The sequence below is a fragment of the Salvia hispanica genome, chromosome 6, assembly GCF_023119035.1.
Source record: "Salvia hispanica cultivar TCC Black 2014 chromosome 6, UniMelb_Shisp_WGS_1.0, whole genome shotgun sequence".
Classification (NCBI taxonomy): domain Eukaryota; kingdom Viridiplantae; phylum Streptophyta; class Magnoliopsida; order Lamiales; family Lamiaceae; genus Salvia; species Salvia hispanica.
The window spans coordinates 39938982-39962113 of record NC_062970.1 but is presented as its reverse complement, the minus strand read 5'-3'; the positions used below and the strand labels follow the sequence as shown (position 1 = coordinate 39962113).

General features: G+C 35.4%; 1 protein-coding gene and 1 pseudogene across 1 annotated transcript; both read right to left on the bottom strand.

The window, feature by feature from the left end:
- Nucleotides 1-229: 229 nt before the first annotated feature.
- On the bottom strand, nt 230-1198 carry LOC125195338 (annotated as a pseudogene).
- Nucleotides 1199-6648: 5450 nt separating this feature from the next.
- On the bottom strand, nt 6649-21150 carry LOC125195337 (multisubstrate pseudouridine synthase 7-like). The gene is made up of 18 exons (XM_048093499.1): nt 20969-21150; nt 20052-20130; nt 19771-19968; nt 19465-19682; nt 18600-18672; nt 18339-18395; nt 17805-17884; nt 17671-17733; nt 17490-17577; nt 16647-16749; nt 16411-16514; nt 12589-12662; nt 11359-11430; nt 10547-10721; nt 9948-10013; nt 9139-9176; nt 6946-7063; nt 6649-6870 (listed from the first exon to the last, which is right to left on the bottom strand). Exons 1-18 carry the CDS (start codon nt 21148-21150, stop codon nt 6649-6651), a joined length of 2010 nt encoding a protein of 669 aa, XP_047949456.1.
- Between the last annotated feature and the right edge of the window lie 1982 nt (nt 21151-23132).

Genomic DNA, 23132 nt, shown 5'->3' with positions numbered 1-23132 from the left:
GGATACTTTAATTATACCTCAAGTGAAGAGCAATGTAAGTGCGTCTTCGCCTCGAGGCGCTCAACCGATTTCTTTGGAACTCTTCAATCTCGGGGATGTAGCAAAGGGCCTCATAGTTAGAACGGCATCTCGGCTTGTATGGAGGAGGGAAGGCCATTGTTGGTAAGGTGAGTAATTTACACAATATCCAGATTTCATCAATCGAAATAGCAGATAAACAAAGTTTGAATTAGTGTGATACCATCTCCTGCAAATTCATGGGGTAGCACATGTTGACATGGAGGCGAGACCAGATAATATCGGCCAAGGATCTACGTTGCAGCTCCCGTTGGATGACATGATCCCACCATATATGACTAGAGGCGTTGAGCAAGCCATGTCGAAGATATGCACGTATCCACCACGATAATGGCCTAGGCCGCATGCATCATTCGTGACATTAAACCCTGGAAATGAAACCGAAATCTAGAATTAGCCGTAAGTTCTCCTAGCACGATATGAAACAAAGCAATTAACATTCTCACCATAACGATCGAGTTCTTCATTATGTCCATTGAGCCTTCAAATGCATGCATGAAGACAATGTTGGCCCCTTCAAGCTCGTGGTTGAGTTTTTCGACCATGTATCTCATAGCATAGTTGAACTCCACTATCATGTCGTTTATCATCTCTACACACTCTCCATTCTCGCTCTCATACAGCCATAAGTAATAAGGGGCACATCCCGAGGAGCTAGTCCCATTACAACCACATTTCTCACATTTGCGAGTTATGAGTTCGCAATACAAGTATAGCAACAATCTTTGATAACAAATTCGATATTCCCTTAATCACCTAAGTAACAACACTCAATTAAACATAAAAAAGATCACAATAACAAGGAAGAAACGATTCCAAAAGAAGTGAAGTGTAAGAAGCAATGCAACATAGTCCTTACGAGGTTACCGAGGACGAGTCTATCTCAATAATAAGTGAATGTAGAAGCCGAAAGAGGCGAGATGAAGATTCCTTACCGAATCTCGACCTAGGAGCTGGTTGAAGCTCCAAGGCGGTACAAGGATTGCACTTTGGATTCATTTAGGAGATAGTAGTGTATGTAGTCGTTGCTCCCGATCAAAATATAGAATATGGAGTTGGAAACCAGACTTTTTCTGCAACCTCCCCCATGGTGATAATGAAGCTGCTGAAACGTGTCCATCACTGCTGGATCTGTTGAGCAAGAGATATGTTGCCTTTGTATAAAATATTGAAACAAGATGTTACTATGTAACGAGGAAACAAATGCAATCCACAAATTTAGCATTTGAAGCACTAGAAACTTTACGTAGAAAAACATATTACCAATCAAGAACCCTAGTTTTTATCTTCCAAAAACATTAATTAGTTTTAACCAAAACATGCTCAAAATCATCTTACAATAGAATATGATACTCAACAACTTATATGCCGTCTCTGCAAAATGCAGCATATAATTTTATTTTATCAACTCCTAATCAAAAAAACACACTTTTCCATATTCAACGCATCAAAATAACCATCTACTACAAACTAGTAGTATATATGATTAATGGAATCATTAACGCATAGTCATCATAATCCTCCATTTTGATCTACAGAATATCCAATTCCAGTTACACACGAAAATCCAAACCTTAATCGACTCCTCTAAAGCACAAAAATTCGGAGTATTTAAAAGCTTATCAACCAAGCACCGAGTCAACAATCCAAACCTCAATCGAATTAGATAATACAATAGAAATCGATGATACCTCACCGATTTCAATCAAATTTTGACAAATAAAAAACTTCCTCACCGATCTCGACTCGACGATCTTCTCCAAATGCTTAAACGCCGACCGAACGGTCGAATCTACGCCGATAACTATTTAAGAACGAGTGGGAAGGGAGGTTTAGGGTTTTTGTCGAGGCGGTGAAAGTGAAATTTGCGGGAAATCATTTTGTACGGTTTCGGTGCTCGTTGACATCTTTAAATATAAAATGAAATGTATTGCAAATAATTTTATGGCCACCGAGCACATTTATGTTGCTGGCAATTTGCCGAGCACATTTAAAGGTGCTCGGTATATTCGACCACATTTAAAAGTGCTCGCCATTTTTTAATATAGTGAGTAGATAATTTATAATTGTTGGTATAGTTGTCGCGATTAAGCTCAAGCAAAAAATGTTTGACATTATTATAACTAGTGTTAACCCACGTGCGATGCACGACGGAATATATTTTCATCATACGATTTTAAAATACTTATTAATTAATTAAAATAAAAACTAATATAACTATATAAGATTAAAAATAGAAAATTATACTATAAATAACAATTCAATAAATATACTCAGTATTTAAAATGGAACCAAGACCAACACAATTATTTGGACACGAAGAAGAGAATATCAAGTGTTGATACTTTTGAAAAATAAGTTTAAAACAATCGTTCATATCTCTCTACTGAAAAATGTAAATCACAATATATACACGCGGTAATCTAACTATTGTAAGAAATATTGGGATACAATTCTCGAGTCAAGAATGTTATGATTCTTCCTCTCTAAGAACTCGTAAGAAATATTGAGATAAAATTCTCGAACCATATATACACGCGTACTCTAACTATTACAATCAAAAGAAAGAAAAACAACAATACATAAAATGGAAATTACAATAAAAATTATAAAATAAACTGAACTATAAGTCTAGTTGAGAAAACTCCTCTTTCAGCAAGACAAAGTACATTACGGTTAGTGCTCTCGGATTGACGTATTATCTCCAAAGATGAAATCCTCCTAACGTACATAACATCTCAAACCTGCTAGGCACCGATGATTTGATGGAGCTCCAAAAATTGAGTAAAACAATGTTCCTAAATGTACAATAAAATGTTGGTGGAGAATACTTTAGTTGGTTTGATTCCTCCACAACTCTATGCCTTTTATAGGCACAAAATTAGTCCATGAGAGATCATGAAATTAAAACAATATAATTATAAATTTAAGATAATAGAAGTTACAAAATTTGACTTTTCTTATTCATTTTTGTTGTTAATAGCCATGTATTAAAAGTTTAATACGTTTCTTATTATGAATACCCGATATTTCTTACAGTTTAATTGCATAACATTAGTTCATTCAAACTAATTAATTGGATGGTGGTGATAAATTGCACTAATTCTTTAATCCTAATTAATATTGAATTGGTAATGGTAATAAATATGATAATGATAATGGTAATGGCAATTAATATTGAAATAGTAATAAATATACATGATAATGTATTAAAATGTACGTGACGGTTACAATTTTATTGGTAGAATATAAAAAACTTCCTATACATTATTTAATCTAAATTTATTTTAAAAAACGTGAGCTCCAATTCCAATATTATCAAATTGATCCCATAACTTATAAATATATTAGAATGAGACAAAACTTATAAATATTTCAAAGAACGCCAAAACTAGCTTTATATATATGTATGATAGATATAGATATTATTGTTGAATGATTAAGCTCAAGAAAAAAAATTTTAACAAAGTCTTTTTTATAGGTGAGCACATTTGTAGTGGTCGGATATAACTTATTAGAATTTATTGGCATTCATTGAATAATTAAACAATTTTTTTATTCCGAGCACAATATAAGTACTCGCCCTTTTGAAAAATATTTACCAACAATTCACATTGCATAAGTTGAAACATTAAACAAGTCTTTTTATTTCCGAGCACATTTTTGGTGTTATAAAAAGACTCAGTGAAATCACCCGAGCTAAGCACTGGGTGTTAATATTTTTAGGAACAATGCCGAGCACATATATAGTGCTTGGCAAATTCTGACCACCTCTGGTATGCTCGCATTTAAAAAAACTTTTGTACTTGTAATATTTTCAATCATGACTAGCATTATATATTTTAATAATTAATTGTGTAAAATTGAGAATTTATAAAATTTTACGTTAGCTTTATTTGAACCATATAAATTAGTGCTAGTAACAGACTAATGAATTGCAAAATATAATGTTATTTTTCTCAATTGTCCGATTTGGTCAAATCAAATTGATGGAGTTAGGTTATTTTTATTACTCCTAGTTATTACTACAACGAATTGTTTCATATACTATCAATTTGTAACTTATACTATGTGAGTATATATATTCATATGTAGATAGCAATAAGATTTGATGGGTACAAATCTGAACAACTCTAGCTACTTTTTCTCTTCACAAATAATATAGATCAAGTTCACGATTCGTTCTTCAAATAACTAAAAATGAAATAAAAATCGGTTGATCATTTTCGATCCATATCGATCCCAATCCATTATTCATTGATAATTCCAAATTAGGATAGAATCGAATAAAATAAACTCTAAAAATAGATAGTACTCCAAGGGTTTTTATCCTCAATTTTTCTGTCTTCTCGCATGGGTTTTTCTCAGATTGCAACGACTAGGGTGGTGGTTACTTCAAGGATAATAGTGGAAGATTTGTAAAATTTGGTCGGGGATTATGGCATTTCAATTCAAATTAACAATATCGACAAAAAAATTGAATACGAACTATAAACCAAAACATCGGGGCCCAAACAATTACTCCCTCCGTCCGCAAAAAATAGGCTCGTAGCCGACACGAGTTTTAATGAGAACTTGGTAAAATAAGAGATCAAATGTATAAAAAAATGGGTAAAGTAAGACAGACGGGGGAAAAAGAGGTAAAGTATATGAGATGAAAATTTTCCATTTTTATAAATAGAACTATTTTTATGAACATTCCAAAATGGCAAAATGAGATTGTTTTCATAAAGCGGGGAGAGTTTTAAAATTTGAATATGTTCGGTGTTTGGAACAACTCGAACACAAGCTATAGAAAAAGTCGTGCATGAGAAATATATAATGAGAAAAATATGAATATTTTTTTGACGAGCATAGCATTGATATTAATTTTACTAGGATTATATTACATATTTTACATATCTATTGAATTGTTTTCTATTCTTAAATTATAAATATCATTCTTTACTCTAAATATATGAGAAAAATCAATAAAATTACTCTCCTATCTCCTATAAAAGATGTCAGCTTTTCCTTTTAGTTTGCGCCTAAAAGATGTCACACTTTCCTTTTTAGTTTGTCCAAAAGATGTCACATTTTCCATTTTGGAAAATTTTCTCTCTACATAAATATAAAAATTATATTTTCTCTTTTCATTTAATACACAAAACAAAAACTCATAAATCCCGTGTCGTCCCACAAGTGTGAAATCTTTTGTAAAATTAATTCAAATGAAGCTCGAAATCATGTTATAATTTGACATAAAATTTCGTATCATTTCTTTTTTATTGTTACGTACTATAATACAATATATAACATAATTAACTTTTAAGTAAATTTAATTATATTTAAAAATTTAAGGATATATTTATCTTTTCTCTAAAAACTTTATACACTTAATTCATATACATCCATTTATGTATTGAGCACTAAGTTTTGGGATTTGTACCGTTCTAATCGAAGGTGTCGACTTTGTATCCATTATGAACTTGTCTTTAGCTTTAGCAAATACGCACATATTCAATCTTGGTTCGTTCATCTCTTCTTATTCAAGAGTATTTCGTAAATCAATCTTTAATTAGACATGAAATAAAAGTTTTAACATTCATTTCATTTAATCAAATGTAACTAAATGATGACATGCATCTCAAGTTTGGTGAAAACCTTAATAATGAAAGAGAGGGTATTACAACCAACTTGTTTCGATAGCATCGTGCGATTTTCAAGTTATTTCACACGTGCGAATTTCAAGTCTTTACCAGTTACCCAATCGGTATAAAGTCAAGGGTGTTCCGTTGAGAGAATACCCTCGTGGCCTTTCCCATCAGCCACCGGGCATCAGCCAAGGAGTTATGATTATAGATAATAACATGCATACTTATACTATTAGTGCGAAGATTGCACATAATAACACATGTACATAACATAAACATACATACTTATGCTCATCTCCGTCTAAAAAGTTAGAATCATTTTTTTGCAATTACATATTTCCATTTGATGGTCCATTGATTATTTATCTTCACAAAGCTTTTATATTTCTTATGATACTGTTATAAGGGTAAAAGGTCACATAATTATTAAACAAAGGTCAAATGCCTAAATGTCAAACATCCACATAATAACACAATTATCTACCTCGTAATCGTGGTGTGTCAAACAACATGGAACAGAATAGAAACTAAGCTTTTCAAGGTCAAACACTGACTCATTTCCTAAGCAATACTATCAAACACGCTCCGGTCAGTCGACGTAGAGGTAGGCGTCCTACCCTAATGATTTAGGTGAAAGCCAATTTTTAATCATACATATAAAAAGATAATAAACCAAGTACAAAAAGTTATAAATAAATATAAATTATTCCAATTCTAATTTGCCATTACTATTCCAAACCCATTATTGAAAACAATTCCAGTTTTAGGATAAATTTGAAACGCATCAACTCATGTTTTCAGAGGAAGAACACATGCATATGGAAGAACACCCTCCCGCGACTTCGCCGGGAGCTTCCTCAACTAAAAAAAAAAAAAAATAGAATTAGAGCAGTCATATGAGAGAGAGAGAGATAGATGAGATGAAATGAAATGGAACTTAATTGCTCCGCCACTGGGCAATACTCAGTCGACGTAGAGGTAGTCGTCCACCGTGAGGTCCCTCTTCGGGCGAACGGTTGACGAGAAAGAGATGGAGGATGTCCAGCCGGTAGACGCTGAAGGTCCCGTTCATTTTCGGAACCCTGCAAAGCCGGGTGGGCTTTGAACAGGGCCTGCCCCGCCGGACACCCTCGCGCGACTTCGCCGGGAGCTTCCTCAGCTAAAAAAATAAATAAAAAAGAGAAATTAGATGAGATGAAATGATATAGATGAGATGAAATGAAATGGAACTTACCTTGCCGGAGATGGTGATCTTCGGACACTTGGGCGACTGGGTGTCGACGCCGTCGCAGCCGTCGTCGACGTACGCCTCTGAGATGGCGAGGCTGACCCGGGCATCCTTGGCGGCGGCACTTCCCACCGGGTCAAGGCGGGAAAGAAAGAAGTAGGGTTACCCGGTTCCGGCGTCGGAGAATGAGGCCGGGTACCCGAAAAGGGGTGAAATCTGGGGTATTCGTAGAAAAACACCCCATGTGGCCCTCCCCACCAGCCACCGGGCGTAGCGGGGAGCATCTGACACGTCTGGACGGTCCCAGACGTCGGCCCTGAGAGTGGTGGTGGGGTGGGGAGATCAGTAGTGGTGGTTGTGGAGGTGGCGGTTGGAGTGGTAGTGGTGGTGAAGGTGAGGGTGATCACAAGAAGAAAGAGGAGAGAGAGAGAGAGAGAGCCATTGGAAGTGGGAGATAGATGAAAATGGACGTTGTATAGTACCGTGCGAATATCAAGTAATTGTATAGTACCGTGCGAATTTCAAGTAATTGCAAGTATCGTGCGAATTTCAAGTCACAATGATACAATCAACGTTTTTGACATTGTCGACTCGTCTTCTGGAATAAGCCATTTAATTTTATATTTTAAATACATTTAACTTCATTGCAAAAGAAATGATTATATATAATCTATCGTATCTAGCACTGTGCGAATTTCAAATTATTCTTATGGTGCGGATTTCAAAGTCCTTATTCTCGTTATTTTCTTTTATATGAGTTGTTTTGATTGAATACCAATTACCAAGTAAATATAAATGAGTTCATAACCTTGATCATTGTGATTGTGACAAATACATGAATTCAATCATATTGGCCTAGAAAATTTTTGTCTCATAACTATTTTTCTAACACCCACGACCACATCATTGTGCATTTCATATAATTTCTTATCATTATACACGTATCCAAATAATACTATTATATTACCAATATTAATTGTAACGTAGAATTATCCATAAAAAGAACGGAGATTATGATATTAATGTGTTCCACGTATATATTTTAGTTTTAAATAATATGTGAGTGGGAGGAATTACATAGTGATATGTAGTGCTTCTTTCCATTTATAGTAATTATGAATCGAGACTTCTATTCCAAGGATGAGGGGGTACCAATTACCAAGTGAGAACTAACGAGTTCATAAATTTGATCATTGTGATGGTGACAAATACTTGAATTCAATTATATTGACCTTGAAACTATTTAAACTAGGAGATTTAATTACATGCGGCTTAACTAAACTCCGAGGTTTAATTACTTAGGATTATTTAAATCCATACATTCAATTAGAAAGATCCCAACTCAAAATTTAATTTCAATCTAACCCTATAATAATAATATCAAGTCCAATCTTTTAAATTATTTCAGCCACAATACCCTTAAAGTAGGCCCACATCTAAATTAAACTGAATATCCACTCAAAGTTACTCCCCAACAATTAATAGGGACTCGGCCCAACTATCAAATATACTTTGGCCCAACCATAAAAGAATTAAACTAGGCCCAAGATCATAATTGAAGGGTTCGATTATTTTTAATAAATAAGGAGTAGTAAAGAGTAAAGTTAGCATGCATCTGAGCAACACATTCGTATACACTATACAACGGTTACTTTTAGTATAAAAATGTAGCTTTAGTTTTTATTCGAGGATGTTATTTTAGCCAAATTTATAGTAGTAATAGCTAAAAATATTGTCAATACTTATTCCATCAATGGACCTTTCATGTATTTATTTTGTTTTTCTTAATTTGATTGCGTTCCACACTCCCTGATTGATTTGATTCAAATATTACAATATATTGCTTCTATCATCCACAAAAGTATACCACATTTACCTTATTTTAAAATATACTGATTTCTTTGATGAAATATATAATCTCACACTCTATATTGTCTCTATCATCCACAAAAGTATACCACATTTACCACTTTTGAAACCCCCGCCTATCTGCTCCAGTCATATTGGTTAATAAAAATTCCCTAAACAAGCAGCAAGCAATGTAGACTGGTGAAAGTAATCCTTGAAAGCCATCTAAAAATTGAGAAAAAAAAGGTACTCGTACTACCGAAAAGTTGAAATATGTGTTGGTGGGTATAGGTTGCAGAACCCACAAACAGTTGTGAGATTCAATACTTAAAAATCATGCGAATAACTCACTTTGAATTATGTGCACTCTCCGTCAAGCTGATACCATTCTGATAGGCAAGCACATTGAGATTTATAAGATAATACATACGAAAGAGAGTTATTAAAAAATAGTACTGCGTCATCCTATACACCTTTAATTTTTATAAGGCAGATTGTTACATTTACATATGACATATAAAAAAGGAAAATCAGTTGGTTGTAAAAATGGAAATTAAAATACTTAAGCATACAGTGCACATCTAATTAAATACTAACAAATTAAATCATACTACTCTACCATGATGTGCCAAAATAGTGAAAATACATATAACAATAAAATATTTTCCCCATATCTTTAACAAAAGTGACAAAGACCAAAGTTTAGTTTATATTTCTATACACTTATTTACATATGAGCAAAACATAGTAACTGTTGTTTTTAGATTTAGTGAAGATAATTGTCATAGTGTCTTATCTATTAGTAATTTTTTATCGTTACTATGCACTTATTCTCAGAATACAAGTACTACTTTTTTAATTATACCCTAACTATACAGTTCCAAGTAGGAATGAAGAAACCTACATATTTCCATCTATACCGCCCCTCACTTATAATCCACGTGAATTAAATTGGCAGGATAAAGAGTAAAGAACTTCACTTTTAGCCAAGTCATGATAGATTTTTCCAATTTCATTTGATGGATAAGACACCCTTGGCCTGTTGGATGCATTATAGAAGCAAGCGGCCATATATATCAGCCTCCTTGAATTGGGAGAATTTTAGGTGATTGAGAAAAGATCATCAAAGATTTCTAGGTCTAAGCTGGCCAAACTTTTACCCTGTAAAGGAAGGACAATATCTTCAATAGAATACTTTCAGCAGCAATATCCTCCTCAGTTATGACCTGTACGTAAGAAGGAAGTGATACACATTTTCTATCATGATTAATTCATACTACTGAATGACAAAAAAAAGGACTAATTGTGCCCTGTACATACTTCAGTATTTTTTATTTTTAGCCCGTGTTATTTTGTGAAGGGTGTGAATATTTACTTTTTTTCAAAAAATATCAGGAAAATTGAAAAAACTAAGCAAACATGAGTTGAACTAAATATTTAACGTGCCTAATTATACCATAATGAAGCAAATTACAAAACAAATTTAAGTGATTTACTAAATTAAGAGCCTGACCACAGTTTCCCTGTTATTTTCTCAAACAATCCTGTATTTCTAGTCCAAAACTTAAATCATCAATAGGAATAAGCTTCAAATGAAACGAGGGTTTGAGTGTAATAGGTAACAAGGCCCCAATTCGGTTGAACATACCAAGATCAGATGAGATTGATTTCAACAGATTAACGTATGTGAAGTCATGTTCATTAATTTCAGTTTAAAATACTCATTAAATCTAGCATAGAAAAACTTGCAGAACAATACCTTAACAGATGCATTTTTTTCTTCAGAAAGATCAGCCACTGGTATGTCCTCAAGATTGCAATCAAAGTGTGTATCATCATCGCCAGTGTCATCTTCACACTCCAAAGGAGATGTTAATGTTTCTTTGTCATTATCTTCTTCTTTGCAGTATACTAAATCACCCAATACAACCTGGGTTTAACTCTGCATTTGTTTTATATGCCATAGAAGAATCATGAAATTAATATCAGGTATACTGTCACCCCAGCAAGTAAAATCATAATCAAGCCCCAAAATTGTTGTTAAGAAGATTGAAGATCAAGTACAAGACACAAGACTTCAAAGATTGCTGAAAGATCAAGTGTGAAGAGAAATCGAATAGTAGAATTAAAGATTACACAACTACTAATTTTGGTTTGAAATAACTTTAATTTTGTACACCTTTTTTTATTTATTGAATCAATTACAATATTGTACTAAATATAATTTTAGTGTTATAAAGTAGTTTTATAATTGATCTAACTAGATGATATAGTAGATTAGGATTAAAAATCTGGGTTCATCATGTTGTGTTACCAGTGTCACTATTTCCCAACAAATGTCATCAACTTATATATTTTCTCTTAAAATTCCTAACTTACATTTTCTTTCTGATTCCTTATTTTGAGTAAGGAGATGGCTGTTAGGTGTTGTTTTATGTTAAGTTCAATAATAACTTGGATCCATTAATTTCACAAATTTGTATAGTTTTTTCTTAATCCTAATTAATAGTGCTATGTCGATGGGTCTACTAAATCACCTTACAGAAAGTGTTAACAGAAAACTCTAAAGCCTGCATACCATAGTTTTGAACTCTCATACTCGCTGCATGGTTCCATAAATAGCTCTGATAACTATGCACAAACCTGGAAGTTGAAAAACAGTACCACAACGTCACTAAATGGAAAGAATGGGATTCAACTACAAAAATGTTTTAACACAACAATATGTGAACAAGTCAACAAGTATGTACCATCAAACAGCTTAAAATAAACATCAAAATAAAATAGACAATCAAATCATCAACGTTTAGCACTTCAACATTACTTTCATTAACAATTCATTAGCAGAATTGACAGTTGGCCTTGCGTTGAATTAATGGAATTTTAATTGCCAGGTGCTTTGACAATGGTTCTTGTTTCTTTCGACTGCAACTCAATCATTTTTAGAATTCATTTAAGGGATAACCTTGTTTTGTGTTCCCAACTATAAAGCATTTCAAGAAAAAAATCCCTACCTAAGCAAAAAGATTGAGTTGTGTCTAACTTGATATGATTCGGCACAGTATGATGAGTAAATATGGCAGATTTTTATGTGGATTACAGCAGTAGTTTAATTAAGTTGGATTTTTTTACGGGTTACTCAGTTTTGTGCACCAAATTATAGTCTTTTTCAGGAAATATCCCAGTGGTATATATAAAACAAACATTTCTCAAATTGAGGGTTTTAAGGAAAACGTGAAAGTTGGGGACATAATATATAATTATAAAAAAATCCACCAAAAAACTATAATCCACCTAAGAATCTGGTTGCGGATTATGTCAAGCAGGGCAAAATCAAATATCTCACAAATTTGGCATAATTGAAGAGAAACTGCAGTTGGAGAAAACACAAAAAGTAGGTGACACAATACATGATTAACCTTTTATTTAATCATCTGAAGTGATAGTTAGAAGCTATAAGCATGACAATGGCCCGGTCCAAATTTTTACGTCCCCATATTGTATCATACACGTATTTCATATTCGTCTCCATGCTTCCTAGGTTAGGAGTGAAATTTTGTACATTAATCAGTTTTTAGAATAATTGATGCTGTGAGTCTCAACCTTTTTATCTGCAAACCAAAAGCTATAAGGTACTTTTTTCACCATTACATGTGGTTTCTATCCAACTAATCTACTGCCGACCCTAGTTAACACAACTAAGTATCTTAAAAGCAAGCAAAATCAATATTTATAAACCCATAGAGTGCAAGGACGAATGCTGATAGCAATAAACAACATGAAGGCAGTGATAAAACTTACATCATTCTCAATGTCCTAGGTATTGCCAACAAAGCTTGTAAGTAATTCCCAGGACTCTTTTGGAAGCATTGCAGCTAAATATCAAGGAAATGTAGTTTGTCACGATCAACATATAGACACTCAAAGCGTAGAAGTATATATGATTCAATCAAGTCAAAGAGATGAGCAGGATAGTTTGAAAAGCATAAGCATAATAGCATATAGATAGCTAATAAGTTAATACAACGACTTAAAGCTTAAAACTGCTGCTTCAGACATAAGCTTACATTGTAGCTTTAAGCATACGCTACCTGAAATTCACCTAAAATGGCTTATCCATAGTTGCTTGAACTATTATATATGTACGTTACATGAGAACATACAAAGATGAGCACTTTGATGTGAAGTCAGCCAAATAAAATGTGGTGATCAAAAGGCATGCTCAATCTAAGGAGCCATATGAATGACGATAACATCACAACTCAATTGGGTATGAGTCTTACAGCATCAGTACAGTATAGATGTTTCAGGATATCAAAGATATGAGGGTTTTGTAGGTCATGAACCCATTAAAGTAGTATATACTTATAAGACGGTATTTTGGGGATGTAATGTTGTTTCAGGGACCGTCCTGAACCTCATATAAGTGCTACTTCGTCCCAGGTTATTCAACCTATACCTCATTTCTAGCATACAGATAAATCTGGTGTGTTTTAGTCAATAATCAACTCAGAAAACAAAACTTTTGATCAATACCCTTTCTAAGGCAACAATTGCATTAAGAAACAAGATGCAACATATAAAACTGAATAAACCTTCTAGATCCGCCTTCCAAGTTCCAAAGCCTTTAGGGGCATTGTAAATGTTCCCTAGCTGACAATAAGTGGGAATGAGACAAGAATTTTGATACACCATGGAGAGTTTATAAGCGTGGAAATAGAGAGGTGGTTTGGCCTGCAAATTCGACGGAGTAAAGAAGGGGAAGCCGTTGCAAGATTATCTCGACTATAGTTATTAGCATATTTAATTTGTTACATTTATTTGCATATCAGTTTGTTGCTAGTATTCCTCATTCAGTTAATTGTAAAGTCTATATATATTGAATAGCCCAAGGACTGAGATCATCTTTTGGGAAAAGTCAGTATATTGGACGACATTTTAAAAGGCCTCTTCGGAGGATTTCTGCATTGTTACATTCTCTTTTCAATCAATAAAGTCAGTTTCCCCTTTTCCATCTCCCTTGTTTTAGTAAATCTGTTGAGCACTTCTCGTGCTCTTCTTAATCGATCGCCTTCACTCTATCAATTTAGTGCGGTGAACGATGGTAGCAATTTCAGTACGGACTCTCGCCTAGACGGATTAGAGAGGCGGCTGGGAACTGGAGACGGGAATTGATGCCCTCGAAATCAACTCAAGACCACTGATGACCGCATTTCAGCGGTCGCATCTCAACTGGAGTTATTTATCCGGAGGTACGGACTGCTCTGTCAGCGGGCAAATCGGCCAGGGCATCAGGCCTCGAGCACTGCCGATTCAACGACTAAGGAGGACCCACCTATGGCGAACCCAGGGGAAATTCCACCCGATCATGCCCACTTTGACGGCCAGAGGCGGTGGCTTGGCTGCACGAGCTAAGCAGTATTTTCGGTATCGCCACGGCCCCGAGAAGCGAGTAAAGGTGGCTATGGTCGCATTGGCAGGCCCCGGGTTTGCCATGGTAACAGTTGCTTATTAAACGCACCGAATTTGGATTGGGACTGTTTTGTGCAGGGGGCTTATGAAGCGCTTCGGAAACAATGGCGCTGTGGATGAGTACGAGCGTTTGCGGCAGTCCGTCACACCGGCACCCTCGCTGAATTTGTGGCAGCATTCGAGGCTCGATTGGCCTTAGTTCGAATCTGGCTTACCACCGTATTTGGGTTTCTTCATGGCAGGCCTACGTCATGAGTTCGGACCAGAAAGAAGGCTGCCAAGATCACGAAACTACACGATGCAGTCCAGTTTGTACTTTGGGTGTCGACCAAGTGGCCGGAAGTCCCGGCCCAACCCAGTCACCTGTAGGAACGTTCCGCCGTGTCACAGGCACCCACGTATGGCAGATCATTTAAGAAAGCCCCCCTTCGTCCAACTCCTCAAATTCTGTAGGTCCTTTCGCACTCACGCAGAATTTCGGCAAATGTCTTCGGAGGAGTATAGCGACATTTGGCGCAGGTACTTGTTTTAAATGTTGTCTTAAGTATGGACCAAACGCATTTGCCCTCAAAGCCGAATTTTTGGTTTACGAGGGGGAAAGACCGGGCGGATGACATGCCCCCCGGATGAGAAGGAGGGGGTGGAGGGGGGTAAACCCGGGTTGGGTTGTTTTTTGGGGCCGCACTGAGACTATGAAGCCCGGACCCCTCATTCACGATTTATTGGTGATGGTAGGGGGGTGCCAGCCATTGCGTGTCGGATAGGGTGGGGGACTTTGGTTCGGTCCTCTACCGCCCTGTCCCATTAGGTGATGGATCATTAGTCGGCGGAAGGTATTTGGGGACATTCCCTTATCGGCATCGAAGTTTTTTTGGTCGTTTTTTGTTTTTTTCCCGGAAATATCGATATAATCCGGTGTTTCGTGGTTGAAATCTCGGGGGCGTCGCCCAATTGGGGTAACCCTTAAGTTTCCTTTCCGGGGGGGGTCTCTCGGAGCCCCCTCCTCCGCGTCAGTCTTTTTGCAGGACATAAAGCCTTTGGGAAACCCGGCGATGAAGGGGGGTTTTGTCTCCTTTCGGCCCCCGACCCATTTTGATTTTCGGATAATCGGCCCCCTGCGGCCATTGACCTCCCCGGGAAATTTGGCGGCAGAACCCCCACCGCTGCCCAGACGAATCGGCCCGATTCCACCGGCCGTGTCCCTCGGGTAAACCCTTAAAGGCCCAAATGGGGGGGGGCAATCTTTTCTTGGGATTATCCCCCCCAAGACAGTCCCCTAGGTCCCTTTTTCCCGGGAAAAAGGGAGGGGGTTTGGGGGTTCGTCGTTTCGCGAACTAAATAAGCGCCTTACCGGATAAGTATCATTCCGGGTTTGAGAACCCCCGATGTTTCATGGTGCCCATGGTTACAAATTGGTTTGAAAGCGGGTATCACCATTCCCTCGCGGCCCCCCGGGTATCCACAAGCGGCTTTTGGGCTCCTCGGGCCTTACGGTTCGGGGCATGCCTTTGGGAAAAAGAGGTGGTTTGGCCCAAAATTCAACGGGTAAAAAGGGAAAAGGTTCAAATTATCTCGACTAGTTATTAGCATATTTAATTTGTTACTTTATTTGCATATCATTTGTTGCTAGTATTCCTCATTCGGTTAATTGTAAATTATATATATTGAATACCCCAAAAATGAGATCATCTTTTGGGAAAAGTCGGTATATTGGACGACATAGTCAAAAGGCCTCCGGAATTTCGCTTGTTACATTTCTTTTTCTAATAAATCGGTTTCCCCCCTTTTCCCTCTCCCTTGTTTTAGTAAAACTATTGAGCACCTCTCGTCTCTTCTTAAACGTCGCCTTCACTCTATCAAATTTTTTTTAAAGCCAATCGGTGTACAAGTTAACAACAAGTTTTAAACAGCCGGGTTCTTAGAAGATCCGGCCCGGGGGTGTCTAATGCTAGTCTTAAAGCTTCCAGGTATTCCCAGGTATCATTCATTTCCCTTAATAAGACATCAAGCTTGGTGCTTTTTAATTCCCATTTGCTCTGGAGAAAAAAGTTAATTGACTTTTTTTGTTGATTCAGGAGGTGGCGTTTAAATGTCAACATAGTTGGATGACATTGGCATAATAGGGTGTCAGATGCACAATATAGGACTTACAATAGAACGTTCTGCAACAAGATATCGTGGCAACTGCCTTAAAGTACCCTCAATGTCACCACTCTCCTTGTAATATTCTCTTATCTGTCTTGTGGCATCCTTCTGTGATCAAATATCTCAGTCAAGAAGCAACATGCAACAATTTAACCAGGACATTCTTTTCCAGGAATATGTAAATAAGTGGACAGCAATGCCCGGGAATATGTAAATAAGTGGACAGCAATGCAAAAGGATATCTCCTTCTCGCGGCTCCAAAACCATGCTTACAGCACCTTTCCATTCCCCTCGCAGTAATGCGGCTCCAATGAGATGTGTAGCTATAGAACTGCTTCCAAAGCGCTGTAAACACCAAACACAATTGTCAATTAATGCAGAAAAACAGTTTCAACTTTATGTAGCAGAAACACCATCCACAGTAAAAAGTTGATAGCTTAAGTCATAGATATAAGCAGGCATATTTGAGATCTCAAGGGTCAAGAGAAGTAATATCACATTATCACTTAAACGATAAAATGTCCTTTATCGGCTTTTTTTTCAAGTAAGGAAAAGGCTTGCTTAAGGAATTCATGCGTCAAAGTGGTATCCTTCAGGCCCACAAAGTAAAATAGGAGAGACTTTGATATTATCATGTTAAGAATATAGGGAACAGTGAAGCAGATAAATAGATTATTTTGTATTGCGCATGTGATCATAACAGGCACACACAAGTTTCTGGTAGCTCCAGAGAATCCAGACTCAAGAGTGGGTTTTGACAGTCACCTACATTGAAATGCATTGGTTGGTTCAAATCAGCGTATCTAAGTTGATGAGAATTAGGAACATGAATCCCTAGACAGAGCATATATTCTTCACCAACAGTATGGACAAGGGTAGCTAGAAGGTTGGATGTAACAAGTTAAAATATAAAGTAGTAGCTGAAGTTTCTCCTTTATAGGATTTGTCAAAACGTGAGTGATATCCCATATGCTAGTATGGATATGGGGCCTAAAACTGCTCTCAGATCTGTAATAAAAAATATTTGACAATATGTACAGAATTAAACTTAACGTAGGAGAGAATAGTTGGATCCATTAAATAACCTGCAAACCAAAATAGTTGATAAATCCGTTCTCCCCTAAAGAAGTAGCAGCTGCTCTAATAATATCTTCATTCTCAGCACTGATGCTTCTGCACAAATGGAAAGTGGAACATTGAAATGTAGATTCATTATGCATATCCGCATATATTATATCACAATCAGTATATTAACAAAACGATCACCTTAATGTAATTGTAAATCTATTTCCTTGGAGTTGCCCGAGAACAAGTCCTTCATTAACATGGCTATAAACAAAAAAATGAATCATAATGGTACAAAATAATAATACGCATTCCATTGCAAGTCATGCACTTACCAGAAGTTTCCAACTTTAATACCAATCAATTTCTCATTAAGTGCAGCTAACTTACTTGCCCGCTGCTTGAAAACGGTAACCTAAATGCAAAAGCAAATCAAAGCATAGACAGAGTATGGCGTATATAAACATTTTGGAACCTTAACAAGGCTAACTGAAAAAGAAAGTTAAGCCACTCCAATTCTCCAAATCCACTATCATCTTCAGAAATCTGACTTTTTGGTTTGGTTCAATTCATAAAACTATTGTATTCTGTTATTTCGCCACAACAGATATTGAGGAGTTGGACAGAGTGACAATAAATTTGACAATTACCTGCAAGATCAGTTATTACAAATCATCGTACCAAAAAGCCAAGGAAAAAAAGTTTTGCTGAAACTAAAAAACTCAAACTGTAGTAATTCCATCACTAGCAACCAGGATTCAATTAAAGTTTGTTGGTGTGTTTGTTTTTTTGGGTTGAGATATGGACAAGTATCAATATAACAAAATCTGAAGAATTTATATTGAGTAGAAAAAAATAAATGAAAATACCCTCTGAGTGGTTACTGCACGTTTATCCTTTGTGCCAGCAAAACCAAAGGACCTGGGCTGCCAAACAGGAATGGGAAGACTTAATAATTTCAAGTTATACATCATAGGAAGCAAACAATGTATGTGAAAATTAAATAGATGGATCATCGAACAGATGTTGCATCAATCTAATGATGAATAGTATCCATACTAAGCAGTGAAGGAAGCAATTAGTAAGTAGTACAGCAACTTCCAAGTCCCTACAGCAAATATCTGAAGTACCTTAGTGCCAAGCATCTTAGCAAGGAGCCCAAGGGCTTCTTGTGTATCCTTGTTCTCCTTGTAAAGATGAAACCTGAGAATGTAATAACAATTCCTATAGTCAAATTATAACAAGCTATAACCTTTAGGGATAACAATGCTTTTTGATAAATAGCTAACTTTCATCAAACTATCAGAAGTACAAACTCACTAAAAGAATGGACATTGGCCACATGTTTGGAGATACACTGAATCCTAAACAATAAGTTTCATTCGTTGCCACAAAAAAACAGAGATTAATTGTAAATATATAAACTCAGTACACCTGTACCACAACAATGATGGTAAACCTTAAGCAACCAGCTAACAGAAGTTGGTAGAGCTCTAAAAGACATGCAATGAAAATTTAACCTTGTTAAATTAGATGACATATATTAGTCCAAACTCCAAAATTACTAAGTAAAATTCTCTCCAGCTACAAAGTACAGGGGCTTATAAGTGGAACCGAGAGAAAAGAAATCTACATCTTAATCCTTTTAGTATTATTCCCCTACTTTTACTACTACAACTACCTCCACTTGTGAACTTTGTGAAAAGCATAATTTGCTTTCTCAATTTTAACATGTGACAAAGGTGAAAGGAAATATATTTACACCATCAACGATGGTACTCTGCATTACCCTATTAATCTAACTCATAGACCCAGGATAATAACTACTGTCAAAATGGTTTTCAAGTGTCACGTTCCCTCATGAAACTTCAACATTTAGTTGTCATATTGTTATCTTTCTTTAATCTCATAAGTTCCATTTTTTTTTTTTTTTCTAAAGCCAATTGTATTATACACATTAAAAGGGTTCAATAAAATGGATAGAAAAGGCATCACCTAAGAAACTTGCCAAGGTTTTCTGGCCAACTACTATCAGAGCCTCTAGAATCATATGGTTTATCATCTCGATTTTTTCTTTTCCTGGAGTTCCTTCCCCTGCCATTGTTACTTCCTGAATTCATTCGCACACGAATACACTTCGATGAAGAATCAGGCCCATCCACTGTGTCAGTAACAAGGAATTTCATTCTCTCCTTGAAGAAGTTATGAACAGCCTGAAAAAAACAGTGTTTCAATAAACAAAAAAGAATGACATATCAAACTTCAGATGTACTAAAAATCAGCATAATTTGAACATCATACAGTTCGATGAGATTTGTCAGAGCTCGGAGAAAGAACAATAGATTCATCATCGTTAATAACTCCTGAAACAACTTGATCAATGAGTTTTTTCAATTTCTCAACATCAGAATCACCAGCAAGAACTCTGAACGATTCTATCTCATTAGTATAATCTTTTTCCTGTAAATCAGCTACTTCTACTTTCTTTTCCACTGCAATCTATCAGATGAAATTGTAAGTTAGTATACTGCATATTCTTTCATGTATTATTTCTCATGAATAACTAAGACCTAAGTGCACACCTCCAACGGAGAGTCCAACGTAGTTAAATGAACAACATTTCCATCCAAACCCACTTCATTAACAATAAAATCTGAATATCTGAAAAGGAGTAAAAAAGTTACACAGTTATACCAGTTCCTGCAAACAAGTGCATAAAATTCAAGCGAATCCACTCACTTTAACGATGCATAATGAAAAGGTGATGACATTCAGTTTTATTTCATACTAATTGTAAATGCAAAGTTTCTTTCTATTTGTAGCTCTGCAATCAAACCACGATTCAACTATATCAGGTATTGTTGATTGGAGTACAACTGTACAAGACACATTATCCAGAAGGTCAACATATTTATACATGATAAGCCTCTCTGGTAGGGAATAATTGTCAATCCACCTTCAGCAACTGCTCAAACTATCTCATCTACAGACTACAATAAGAATCGAGGGCCTGGTTTACATTTAGGGTGGTGGACGGTTTAGTAGATATAAGGTTTGATATGATAAAATCAAGTAATCCATCCCATGTTTACTTCTCATGTGTCAATGAGAAAATGATGCATCATATCCTATCTCTTTTAAGTGGATACATATCATTCATCCAGTCATTCCAACCCAGATTTAAACGATCTAGTTAATTGACTTCTGATAATCTACCTTTATCCATCACAGTAAACAAGGACGAAATGAGTAAATCATATCACTATGCCATATACATATGGATCCGTCATATAGTAAATTATGTTCTCTGTAACATTGATTCAAATGGGACTGTAACAGTGAAGAATCACAATAATCAATGGCATAACTATAATCAATATCCATCCCAGTAACTGGTGCTAGTGAGCTCCTGATTTACCGATTGCGATGTGAACATGCAATGTGATGATGTTTAAGTGCATTTGCAGTGTAATAAAAAAAAATAGAAAAAGGAAGAAACCTCTGCTTGAGAATTCCTCGGAAGCCGGGAAGTTGAGAAATGTAGCAGAGAATCCCAACTTGAGATTCTTCGACGGAATTCATGCTCATCTCCGGCCGGTGGGAGTAGGGTTTTAGAGAAGAGGAGGTTTTCCGAAAGGGTTTAATGTTTTTCAGTGATTTTGCAATTTGACTCCTCAGCATTTAGCAGTTAATGAGTCTGGTTTTTAAACTAAATAAATAAATTCAGACGTCGTAAAATATAAAACAGAAAATAGGGGAGTGATCAATTGCTAACTCATCACTTAATTGCTAACTATAACTAATTTAAGGCCATAGAATTTTAGAAAATGTGTGGTCTACAATTTGTCATGTGTAATTTTCGTTTTTATTAATAAAATCAAAAAAGATAAAAAAAAACGCCCAAATTAGGGTTTTAGATGAAAATGTCAATATAATGTTTTGAAATATCAACACAATGCTTTGAGAATGTCAACACAATGCTTTGAGAATGTTAACCTATTGCATATATTGACATTCTACATGTATTATATTGACATATTTTATATAGTATGTTGGCATTTATTAGCTTTACGAAAAAATTGAAAAAATTTCTATTTTTTTTTAAAATTTTAACGTCGGAACATATGCATGTATGATATCGTTGGAATCCTTATAAAATTATCTCTAATTTGATATATGTTATATGAATTTAACGTTTTGGGATTTCTTTTAAAAGTTAGTTATAACTAAACATGTAGTTAATTGACATTAATACCCCTATTGATATTTTATAGAATTAATCATATGGCTTTATTGACGTTTTTTGTTGATCGTATTGACATTTCATGGTTGATGATCTAGGCCCTTAATTTGAATATCTAATGACTATTATTTAGTTGTATTTAGCAATTAAGTATTGAGTTAGTAATATAACACTCCCCACAGAAAATAAATGTCACTAAAATGACGAAAGCTTGGTCGAATTTAGTTTGTTAAATCGTTGATAAATTATGAATTTAATTTTTTTTCGCTAATACGAAGTGGCGCGTAAATGAATTTTAGTAGTGGTGTGTGTATCAATGTTGGTGAAATGGATTAAGTACTAAATAATTTAAGCAATAATAATAATAATAATAATAATAATAATAAAAGACAAATCATTTAATATAAATAATTACTTCTCGTAATTTGAAAAAAAATATTACAATATAAACAACTAAATGCTTGTTTTTATATATACACCGTAGTAGAAAAACACCGTAGACCACCAACGTTTTCTCTTCCGTCGTGGGAACTCCTTCAACCTTGAGGAATCCCTAAATCTCTAAATCCCAACGAGCTCCCGGTCAAACTCTAACCAATTGAATGTCTTCAACCGGAAAAATCGTAATATTCTTACTCACCAACTGCATTTGCACTCGACAATCTCCATCACGCCTTATGGCTTGCTCCATGTTGCCCATAGCAACAAATCACATCCGAATGATCTTTGTAGTGGAAATCAACAAGTATCATCCTAATTCATAGTCTGTCGACTTGTTGCTAGTGCTCCCTCCCGCCTTGTTCGTTGCAACCACTATTGATTTTTCGGGTTGCAATTTTCCAATCTCAATAGAACGAGTGGTAGGAGAGAGAGTTTCTATTTTTGGTACATATATTACTTGAGGTTTGAGCTAGTTCAAAAAATTTTAGGAATTTCTAGTATACAATAAAATAATAAATATTGTAAACTATAATGATATATATTATCTTTGAATACAAAATTTATCTTCGCTCGTCCACGGGTAATCAAGTCAGAAAACACATGAATAATTTACATTTACAATAGATTATTAGATGATGTTCGATTTAAAAATAAAATTGGATATAATGAATCTTACATTGACTTGGGATAATATCACATAGGATTAATATTGCTTAGTGTAGTATTGATTATTGAACCAGTTCAATATGAGACAAAATTAATCTCCATTACTATTGAACCAATTCAATATGAGAATCGCAAAACAAGTTCAGCTTGGGCAATTTAATAAATGCTAGCCAATAAGAATTTAGAGATCACATAAATAATGGATCCAAAAGGGGGTTTCATTTGATATAGTGGGGCTCGATGGGTTCCTTGATGCATCATCATTTTTTAGTTTTTTAAGAACATCAACAACGGTTACTCATCTAGCTCATGC

What these genes read in the sequence shown, in the direction of transcription:
- LOC125195337 (XM_048093499.1), bottom strand. Translation starts at nt 21,150, where the DNA reads ATGCTGAGGAGTCAAATTGCAAAATCACTGAAAAACATTAAACCCTTT. An exon ending in CGAGGAATTCTCAAGCAGAG is followed by an intron (nt 20,131 to 20,968) that starts GTTTCTTCCTTT and finishes ACTCCTTTTCAG; the next exon opens with ATATTCAGATTTTATTGTTA. An exon ending in CTAAGATGCTTGGCACTAAG is followed by an intron (nt 18,396 to 18,599) that starts GTACTTCAGATA and finishes CCTGTTTGGCAG; the next exon opens with CCCAGGTCCTTTGGTTTTGC.